Source organism: Oncorhynchus keta, chromosome 4 (assembly GCF_023373465.1).
Source record: "Oncorhynchus keta strain PuntledgeMale-10-30-2019 chromosome 4, Oket_V2, whole genome shotgun sequence".
NCBI lineage: Eukaryota > Metazoa > Chordata > Actinopteri > Salmoniformes > Salmonidae > Oncorhynchus > Oncorhynchus keta.
In genome coordinates, this window is record NC_068424.1 from 13,387,800 (window position 1) to 13,399,299 (window position 11,500).

At 43.1% G+C, this 11,500-nt stretch overlaps 1 protein-coding gene and 1 long non-coding RNA gene across 2 annotated transcripts in view; one reads left to right on the forward strand and one right to left on the reverse strand.

The window, feature by feature from the left end:
* Positions 1 to 257: 257 nt before the first annotated feature.
* Positions 258 to 11,500, forward strand: part of LOC118369620 (death-associated protein 1-like) — a 19,158-nt gene continuing 7,915 nt past the window's right edge. The window contains exons 1-2 of the mRNA XM_035754137.2: positions 258 to 509; positions 3,416 to 3,518. Of these exons, the coding sequence (XP_035610030.1) occupies positions 455 to 509; positions 3,416 to 3,518 (158 nt within the window). The 5' untranslated portion in view covers positions 258 to 454. The remainder of the gene's footprint in view (positions 510 to 3,415; positions 3,519 to 11,500) is intronic.
* On the reverse strand, positions 5,465 to 6,158 carry LOC127917593 (uncharacterized). Its single transcript, XR_008097611.1, has 3 exons — positions 5,973 to 6,158; positions 5,889 to 5,936; positions 5,465 to 5,790 (listed from the first exon to the last, which is right to left on the reverse strand). It is a non-coding gene; the product is annotated as an uncharacterized LOC127917593 (long non-coding RNA).

The following is an 11,500-nucleotide window of genomic DNA, read 5'->3' on the forward strand; positions in this document are numbered from 1 at the left end:
GATATTTCTGTATTTCATTTTGTTTAATACATTTTGCTAAAATTGTGCAGTAAATCAGTGATCATGAATACTTTCTGAAGGCACTGTATGTTGTTTATGTTGTGACTTAAATCTACTTGGTTCTATAAAAAAAGGACACAAGGAAAGCAGTAACCTCCTTGCCTTTTGATTGATTGGGAGAGACAGAGGGAGATGCCTGCTTTTACAGTATCTATCCATGGGAAATTCTTTATTCTGGCACCAGCCGCATCCCGTACCACCCTCTCGACGTCAGACTTAACTTGACTTCCCTATTTGTCTGATATTTTCACTGTCGTCATCACGCACAGTTGCCAAACAAGAAGCCACGTTGACGAACTGGACTGAAGTCGACTGCTGCTGTTTACCCCCAGAAAAGAAAAGGAATAGCTATTTAAACGAGTGTTTTCACGCTTCCGACAGACATTAGTTAGATATGTCTTCGCCACCGAAGGAGAAAATCGAGACCAAAGGAGGACACCTCCCGGCTGGTATTGAACCTTATGTTGCTTTTTTACAGCACAAGCAACATCGCTTTTTGTATTCACGGTTCAGCTGACGTATCACGGCATATGCATTAGGCCTATGTCAATAGTTGCATTTGACAACGTTAGTTAGATATACATACATTTCAAGTAGACTAACGTGTGTACGCTAACATGTGCTGCTGTTGAACAATATCGTATAGTTTAGCAATTAAATCTGTTTTTTCCCCTGTCGTTAGGGCTATTTCCCGGATGACGTGCCATATTGTAACGTTAGCTAAACGCTTGATCCACACCACGCCTATCGAATACGACCTAATCTTGCAAGACAATTTGATAAACGTTACCAATGCTAGATTGCCATTAAAGCTATATATTTGATTATAGCTTAGTATCGTGGAAGCGACCTTTTTTAAAAGTCTGTGGGGAATCTGATAACACCTAAGGAGTACGTGGACAGAAAGTAGGGCACGATAGTATGCCATAATTGCCAGAAGACACTGACCCCTCCCATTACGCATGTTTACACTGGGCTGCACTGGGGTCAGTACGCAATTAGGAGTTACATTAACACCGTGGAGCGGTGCAAGATATGGGTCGAGAAACATATCTTAATGCAGGAATGGGATTAGCCCTTGATCATGACTCTCCGTTACATTACACATGAGTCATTGGACAAAGGTGTCTTCTATAGGCGGGAGTTTTATTAAGAGCCGTGACTCTCTGAACATTAATAACACGGGTACGGTTTTGGAAGCACAAGTACCTTATCTTTTCAAAAAACAAAGGTTAAAGTGATACACCTTTTTATAGGGTTAGGATTCCCACATGGTCACATTTCCATGTTACTGCGCTTGTTTACGGTAAACATACAGAAGACAGACGCACAATTGATAGGGCGGCGCACAATTGGCCCAGCGTCACCTGGGTTTGGCTGGAATAGGCCGTCATTGTAAAATAAAAATGTATTCTTAACTGACTTGCCTAGTTAAATAAAATAAAAATGTGTTGTCACTGAAAAATACTGTTTACTGTTAAAACCAGTTAAATCAGTGTACAGTAAGTGTGTATTTAGTTTTTGTGAAATTATTTTGATGGGATATGTTTCCAGAACCGTACTGCAATTGAGAATTAATTCACGTTTAGATGGAGTATTTGGGTTCGATTCTGAAGGGGGACCAGTACGAAAACTGTAGGCCTATGCACTCACTACTGCAAAGGCGTCCATATGCTTCCCAGCCGAAACTGTTCGTAAGAGTTTGTGCATATATTATGACAACAGTTTGTGACCATTTGAACTTCGGCAAGGTTTTTTGGGGGGGTTGTTCGGTAATCTGAAGTCTACGCCCCATTGTCGGGATTCGTCAATACATTTATTATTTTGTATTTATTTAACTCTTATTTTACCAGGTAAGTTGACTGAGAAAACGTTTTCATTTACAGCGACGACCCGAGTCTTTTGTCATTCAATGAGAGAGAACTCACTTTCATGTAATTTTTGTCATTGTGAAATACTGCACCAAACATCTTAGTTGGATGTAAAATTGAGTCACTAAGATCTTCCCTGCAAAAACATCAAAATTAATGACAGATTTACCGAGTTATCTTAAATTAATTCAGACAATTTCGAGGAAGTATATGCTGGTTACAGTGTCTCAAAATGGACAAACAGTACTATTGCTGCTTTTTCTAATTTTTCATACAAAGGTCTTTTGGGGGAGTATGTGAGCACACTGGTTTAGGCGCCAGACGAACTGAAGCATGCTGACACCTTAAATCGCTCTGGATTAGAGCGTCAGCTAAATGTAAAAATATATGTATTTCCGCATGATATGGGTGCAATCACTGTCTTCATTCTGGATCACAAGCTATCTACTGTATGTCCTTTATATTACACAGACTGGCCTGTCACCCAGTTAGGCTATCTGATTATATTACACAGACTGGCCTGTCACCCAGTTAGGCTATCTGATTATATTACACAGACTGGCCTGTCACCCAGTTAGGCTATCTGATTATATTACACAGACTGGCCTGTCGCCCAGTTAGGCTATCTGATTATATTACACAGACTGGCCTGTCACCCAGTTAGGCTATCTGATTATATTACACAGACTGGCCTGTCACCCAGTTAGGCTATCTGATTATATTACACAGACTGGCCTGTCGCCCAGTTAGGCTATCTGATTATATTACACAGACTGGTCTGTCGTCCATTTAGGCTATCTGATTTATATTACACAGACTGGCCTGTCGCCCAGTTAGGCTATCTGATTATATTACACAGACTGGCCTGTCGCCCAGTTAGGCTATCTGATTATCTGTCTGTCTGTGGTTTTATTTAACTGCTTTTGTGAAGGACATTTTCATTTTGCCTGAGCCTTTTATCTACTCTTGTACCCTAATGCAGTGCTTCCCAAACTCAGTCCTGGGGACGGTTTTGTCTAGAAGGTATACAGCTTTCATCAAAATTGACTTTTCATAGCAGGTGTAGGACATTTTACGCAGCAGGTTAGGAAATGTAATGTTTTGAGTTGATGCATTGATTATTTGAAACCGCTGTGCAGTGCTAGGACAAGCACCCTTTGGGGTCCCCAGGACCGAGTTCGGGAAAGGTATCTGCTATCCGGGGTCCTTGGGACGTCCCTACCCGAAACCCTTACCTAACCTGTAACTTAACCATTTTAAATGTCATCTTCAATGGGGGTAGGGATGTCCCAAGGATCCCGGATAGCATGGACCGTTTGGGGGACGCTGTCCTAATGTGTGTCAACGTGCATGTGGTGTGTGTTAATATGTAACAGTTTTGGTGTTTTAATGTGCATGTTTGTTTGTTTGTTAATGTGTAACTGTCCTAGTGTGTAGCTAATTGCGTGTGTCTGTGTGTGCGTGTGTCTGTGTGTGTGTGACAGTAAAGGCAGGGGGGATGAGGATAGTACAGAAGCACCAGGGAGCAGCTCCACCCGAGACCCCTCCCATCAAAGACGAGGATGAGGACTTTGTGGAGGAACCTAGGTAACACACACACACTAAACTTTGACCTGTGGCCTCTGAACAGCATGTCAGAATACTGTTGCTTTTTAAAATGATCAATACACACACACACACACACCGACACACACACAGAGTCCTAATGTTTCATTTTAAGAACTGGTGAGAACATTCTACAAACAAGCCAATCACCCTCTAATTCACCAAATAACCTGTGATTGGCCGGTAGCTGTACTAGAGGAGAAAACCACCAGGTCTGATACTATCTGTTCAACAAGGTGAGGGCCACCTTGTTTTACTTAGATGGTTGTTATGGCCTACTGTTTAGTGGTTGTTCTGAACATGTCTGAGGCTTCATTAATGTGTTGTCTATGTCTGAGGCTTCATTAATGTGTTGTCTATGTCTGAGGCTTCATTAATGTGTTGTCTATGTCTGAGGCTTCATTAATGTGTTGTCTATGTCTGAGGCTTCATTAATGTGTTGTCTATGTCTGAGGCTTCATTAATGTGTTGTCTATGTCTGAGGCTTCATTAATGTGTTGTCTATGTCTGAGGCTTCATTAATGTGTTGTCTATGTCTGAGGCTTCATTAATGTGTTGTCTGAGGCTTCATTAATGTGTTGTCTGAGGCTTCATTAATGTGTTGTCTGAGGCTTCATTAATGTGTTGTCTATGTCTGAGGCTTCATTAATGTGTTGTCTGAGGCTTCATTAATGTGTTGTCTGAGGCTTCATTAATGTGTTGTCTGAGGCTTCATTAATGTGTTGTCTGAGGCTTCATTAATGTGTTGTCTGAGGCTTCATTAATGTGTTGTCTGAGGCTTCATTAATGTGTTGTCTGAGGCTTCATTAATGTGTTGTCTGAGGCTTCATTAATGTGTTGTCTGAGGCTTCATTAATGTGTTGTCTGAGGCTTCATTAATGTGTTGTCTGAGGCTTCATTAATGTGTTGTCTGAGGCTTCATTAATGTGTTGTCTGAGGCTTCATTAATGTGTTGTCTGAGGCTTCATTAATGTGTTGTCTGAGGCTTCATTAATGTGTTGTCTGAGGCTTCATTAATGTGTTGTCTGAGGCTTCATTAATGTGTTGTCTGAGGCTTCATTAATGTGTTGTCTGAGGCTTCATTAATGTTGGGTAAAAGAATGGTGCTTTACACCCCCGCTAAGTTCCTCTCTGCGTCTCCACTCTTGAGCAATGTCTGTTTATACAGGTGAAATATTCCCACCACACTACCTGTGTGTGTGTGTGTGTTTCTTTGTGCATACGTGCACGTGTCTGTTGAGTTTACTCTGCAAAGACAACCGACCGGGTTAACAACCAGCTGAGTTCTATGGAATCATTCAAACTCAGCTAGTCCAATATTTTATTAGGATCCCCATAAGTTCCTGTCAAGGCAGCTACTACTCTTCCTGGGGTCCAAACAGGAACAACAAAACAATAGTCTGCATCATTAACACAACCATACATCACACAATACATTGTGCGCTATACAAGTGTACACTGCTCCAACAATACGAGTGTACACTGCCCCACCAATACGAGTGTACACTGCTCCAACAATACGAGTGTACACTGCCCCACCTATACGAGTGTACACTGCTCCAACAATACGAGTGTACACTGCCCCACCAATACGAGTGTACACTGCCCCACCAATACGAGTGTACACTGCCCCACCAATACGAGTGTACACTGCCCCACCAATACGAGTGTACACTGCTCCACCAATACGAGTGTACACTGCCCCACCAATACGAGTGTACACTGCCCCACCAATACGAGTGTACACTGCCCCACCAATACGAGTGTACACTGCCCCACCAATACGAGTGTACACTGCCCCACCAATACGAGTGTACACTGCCCCACCAATACGAGTACACTGTACACTGCCCCACCAGTGTACACTACGAGTGTACACTGCCCCACCAATACGAGTGTACACTGCCCCACCACGAGTGTACACGAGTGTACACTGCTCCAACAATACGAGTGTACACTGCCCCACCAATACGAGTGTACACTGCTCCACCAATACGAGTGTACACTGCCCCACCAATACGAGTGTACACTGCCCCACCAATACGAGTGTACACTGCCCCACCAATACGAGTGTACACTGCCCCACCAATACGAGTGTACACTGCCCCACCAATACGAGTGTACACTGCCCCACCAATACGAGTGTACACTGCCCCACCAATACGAGTGTACACTGCCCCACCAATACGAGTGTACACTGCCCCACCAATACGAGTGTACACTGCCCCACCTATACGAGTGTACACTGCCCCACCTATACGAGTGTACACTGCCCCCCACGAGTGTACACTGCCCCACCTATACGAGTGTACACTGCCCCCCACCTATGTACACGAGTGTACACTGCCCCACCTATACGAGTGTACACTGCCCCACCTATACGAGTGTACACTGCCCCACCTATACGAGTGTACACTACACTGTACACTGCCCCACCTATACGAGTGTACACTGCCCCACCTATACGAGTGTACACTGCCCCACCTATACGAGTGTACACTGCCCCACCTATACGAGTGTACACTGCCCCACCTATACGAGTGTACACTGCCCCACCTATACGAGTGTACACTGCCCCACCTATACGAGTGTACACTGCCCCACCTATACGAGTGTACACTGCTCCACCTATACGAGTGTACACTGCTCCACCTATACGAGTGTACACTGCTCCACCAATACAAGTGTGTACGCTATAACATTTACAATATTACAACAATATAATGTTAGTGTGTGCCGATGTTCTTAAGAGCAAACAAAATCTGTCGTTAGGTCTGTAAAAGTAAAGAGGGCAAGAGGTTTAGAGTATAGGAATGCACCTGGCAGGGTGTGCCCTCGACTGCGCCTGTCTAGAGAAGACTTCCCTATTCGGGAGTGTAGTAGTCACATGATTTCTCTTGACTCTGCAGTGGTCTGACCGACAACAAACTATGTCTATCTTCTATGGAACATGTATACAGTATGTACTGTAATTCATTTACATTTCTATAGTACTCTGGAGGAACTTTTCTCAGAGAGATATATATATATATATATATATATACATACATACACAGCTAAAGTCGGAAGTTTACATACACTTAGGTTGTAGTCATTAAAACTTGTTTTTCAACCACGCTACAAATTTCTTGTTAACAAACTATAGTTTTGGCAAGTTGGTCAGGACATCTACTTTGCGCATGACACAAGTAATTTTCCAATAATTGTTAACAGACAGATTATTTCACCTACAGTGAATTATATCACAATTCCAGTGGGTCAGAAGTTGAAATACTATGTTGACTGTGCCTTTAAACAGCTTGGAAGATTCCAGAAAATTATGTTATGGCTTTAAAAGCTTCTGATGGGCTAATTGACATAATTTGAGTCATTTGGAGGTGTACCTGTGGATGTATTTCAAGGCCTACCTTCGAACTCTGTGCCTCTGTGCTTGACATCATGGGAAAATCTAAAGAAATCAGCAAAGACCTCAGAAAAAAATTGTAGACCTCCATAAGTCTGGTTCATCCTTGGGAGCCATTTCCAAACGACTGAAGGTACCACGTTCATCTGTATAAACAATAGTATCCAAGTATAAACACCATGGGACCACGCAGCCGTCATACCGCTCAGGAAGGAGACGCGTTCTGTCTCCTTGAGATGAACGTACTTTGGTACGAAAAGTGCAACTCAATCCGAGAACAACAGCAATGGACGATGTGAAGATGCTGGAGGAAACGGGTACAAAAGTATCTATATCCACAGTAAAACGAGTCCTATACCGACATAACCTGAAAGGCCGCCCAGCAAGGAAGAGGACTGTTCCAAAACCGCCATAAAAAAGCCAGACTACGGTTTGCAACAAAGATCCTACTTTTTAGAGAAATGTCCTCTGGTCTGATGAAACAAAAATAGAACTGTTTGGCCATAATGACCATCATTATGTTTGGAGGAAAAAGGGTGAGGCTTGCAAGCCGAAGAACACCATCCCAACCGTGAAGCACGGGGGTGGCAGCATCATGTTGTGGGAGTGCTTTGCTGCAGGGGGGACTGGTGCACTTCACAAAATAGATGGCATCATGAGAGAGGAATATTGTGTGGATATATTGAAGCAACATCTCAAGACATTAGTCAGGAAGTTAAAGCTTGGTCGCAAATGGGTCTTCCAAAGGGACAATGACCCCAAGCATACTTCTAAAGTTGTGGCAAAATAGCTTAAGGACAACGAAGTCAAGGTATTGGAGTGGCCATCACAAAGCCCTGCCTGACCTCAATCCTATAGAAAATGTGTGGGCAGAACTGAAAAAGCGTGTGCGAGCAAGTTGAACAGTTCGATTTACAGGCTCAAAATGGCCTGAAACAAAGACCTTTCTTCTGAAACTCATCAGTCTATTCTTTTTCTGAGGAAATAACTGAAGATCACTTAGAACGCTGTGTTCTACTCCCTTCGCAGAACTGCGCATATAGGCTCTAACCAGAATAGAAAGAGGAGTGGGAGGCCCCAGTGCACAACTGAGCAAGAGGACAAGTACATTGGAATGTCTAGTTTGAGAAGCATATGCATCACAAGGCCTCAACTGGCAGCTTCATTAAATAGTACCCGCAAAACACCAGTCTCAACGGCAACAAAACAAGGACATTTCTAAGTGACCCCAAATCTTTGAACGTGTGTGTGGTGGTAGAGGAGGAGATTGGTTGCTGTGTGATAGCTGAACCACAGAGAGAGGCTTTACCTTCCATCCTGGCCTAAAGAGGCAGGCTGCCATAATGGCTCCGGGTTCTCTCTGGAGAGATCAGAGGCGGCTGTGAGTCTGTCCGTGTGAAATGCAGTAGAAATCCCCACTGATGCATGGCTCCGGGTTCTCTCTGGCGAGATCCGAGGCGGCTGTGAATCTGCCTGTGTGAAATGCAGTAGAAATCCCCACTGATGCATACAACTTGGCTCTTGCCCTCGTTCTGGCTCAAGCTGTCGCTCATTAAAGAGCTAGTTTAGAGTGTGTGCATGTGTGTGTCCACCTGCTCTCGACAGTGGGCAGGTGGGTTCTGTGTAGATGTGGAGCCGAGTGGCCAAGGGAACGCCTGTCACATACAATTTAGACCTCGAAGATGGATGGGAGGAGAGAGAGAGAGAGAGAGAGAGAGAGAGAGAGACACAGACTGAGAGGGGGGTTAGAGAGGCTTGGTTCGCTCTCCCAGTCCAAGTAAATCTTGAACTGTTGAAGCCAGTATAGTCAACAGAGTGTTTTCACCATGGTCAACTCTGCTCTGCCACACACACTTCCTGGTCTTCTGGGTCTTCTGTCTTCTTCCTGTTGCACCAGTTGGGAGTAAAACAAAAAAAACAAAAGTTGGCCTTAAATGATTGGTCAAATGTTTTGCACAACCAAAAATATGACTTGTCGTTGCTTCATCGTTCATGAGATTTAAAGATTCATAATGACGTTTGGTATGCCGCGTCTGTTACTAAGCTGTTGCCATTCTTGTGGCCAAATTTACACTGTTTGTAAAGTGCTCTCTGCCCATAGAGTCTACACTGCCTGTAAATTACACACTTCACACATCATTTTGTAAAGCTCACCACATACGTTTTCTTAACCAACTGGATCAATCAATAAATGATTACTGTGAGAATGACTATCAATGCGTGACCAGAATATTCAAATAAAGTAGGCTAATGCCATTGAAGGCTTGTATCAAATCTTTACTTACTGCAACTCCTAAAGTCATCCGTTTTTTTAAATTATGTTAAATCATTTCCCAGCGTGTGGTCAGCTATAATTTCATCACTGTTTTTGATTGGGCCAGCACCATTGCGCTGATTTGATACAAGCACGGGGACTCGTCTCAATAACTCAATGGCAGATCTCCATTTTTGATATTTATCTAAATTGAGGTGAGTGCTCATGATGATCTGGTCTACTCATGAGTTTTTTTTATTTTTTTTATTTAACTAGGCAAGACAGTTAAGAACATTTTTATTTACAATGCCCGCCAGGCAAAAGGCCTCCTACGGGGGCTGGGATTCAAAATAAAAATGACACTACATGGCCAAAGTATATGTGGATTCGACTATTTCAGCCACACTCGTTGCTGACATGTATACAATTGAGCACAAAGCCATGCAATCTCCATAGACAAACATTGGCAGTAGAGTGGCCCACACTGAAGAGCTCAGTGCCTTTCACCTTGGCACCATCATAGGATGCCACCTTTCCAACAAGTCAGTTGGTCAAATTGCTGCCCAGGTCAACTGTAAGTGCTGTTAATGTGAAGTGGAAACGTCTAGGAGCATCAACGGCTCAGCCGCGAAGTGGTAGGCCACACAAGCTCACAGAACAGGACTGCCGAAGCGTGTTGTGCGTAACGACGCCTGTCCTCGGTTGCATCACTCACTACCGAGTTCCAAACTGCCTCTGGAAGCAACATCGGCACGAGTACTGTTCGTCGGGAGATTTAATGAAATGGCTTTGAATTGGAATGCGACTACGAGCCAGGCCTAATTGTCAAACATCAGTGTACGACCTCACTTGTGCTCTTGTGGCTAAATGGAAGCAAGTCCCCACAGCAATGTTCCAAAATCTAGAGGAAGGCCTTTCCAGGAGAGTGGAGGCTGTCAATGGCAGAAAAGGGGGACCAACTCCATATTAATACCCATGATTTTGGAATGAGATGTTCGTCGACCAGTTGTCCACATACACTAAAAGTATGTGGTTGTTCCACCTAGCTATGTTAAGATAATATGTGGTTGTTCCACCTAGCTATGTTAAGATAATATGTGGTTGTTCCACCTAGCTATGTTAAGATAATATGTGGTTGTTCCACCTAGCTATGTTAAGATAATATGTGGTTGTTCCACCTAGCTATGTTAAGATAATGTGGTTGTTCTACCTAGCTATGTTAAGATAATATGTGGTTGTTCCACCTAGCTATGTTAAGATAATATGTGGTTGTTCCACCTAGCTATGTTAAGATGAATGCACAAACTGTAAGTCGCTCTGGAGAAGAGTCTGTTTAAATGACTAAAATGTAAAAACGTAGTGGATCATTTTGCTCTTCACTGGTTTAGGCTAACAGTAGTTTATATATAATTTTATACCAATAGCCAGATGAGGGAACCATGGGTGTCATTGAAGTACAGAAATTCAACTGTGGCAAAATATACATTTTGACAGTAGATATTCTGCCGGTTAACACTAGAACCGCTTGGCCTTCGAGTGACCCCCCCCCCCCTCAAGCTGATGAGCAGTCATTTTGACCGTGTAATTAATACATGTATGCTATCACAAAAAAATAATAATTTGGTTCTGTTTATAAAGGTCTTGGGTAATGTTAGAATACGAAAATATATATATTTAAATGAACACAATAGCATTTTAATGAGTTTGTTACTGTAGGCTGTATGTAGAAATACATGTAAACTAAACACGTTCAAGTATTCAACATTATTATTTGTGGAGTGTCTTTTTTTCCAACTATGAATCAAAAAGCAAATCTGTTGGGTCGCGGTAACGTTGTCTATTGACTAAAAGAAAAAAAATATCCCAACCTAAGATGCACGGTCAGCTAGACGCACAATCAAATGAAAAATCAGCAGCCTAAACATCATTATAAGCACCAAATGTACTTAATAAATTGTGAAAATCAGCACAGAAGCGATAATGGCATTATAATGAATGTGTCAATATGACCGCAGTCAATTGTCTGCTAGTGCTTAATGGTGCATCTTCACACAATGTCATCTGTTGGAGCATGTCACATAAACAACGAAAGCTGGTGAGGGCGTTGTTGTTTTTGTTGTTGCTTGAGATGTAGAGCCTGCTCTCTGTGATGACATGTTGTGCTGAAAATCGTCCCGTAGAACAAGCTGGGGACAATGCTATCTAAATGGTGCCGGCCCTTCCTGTCTCAGTTTTATCTGGTGGTTGTGTGGTCGCTTTCTCGCTTTTTTGGCGCTCAGGCCTCGGAGGTTAAGGCTCAGGCCTCGG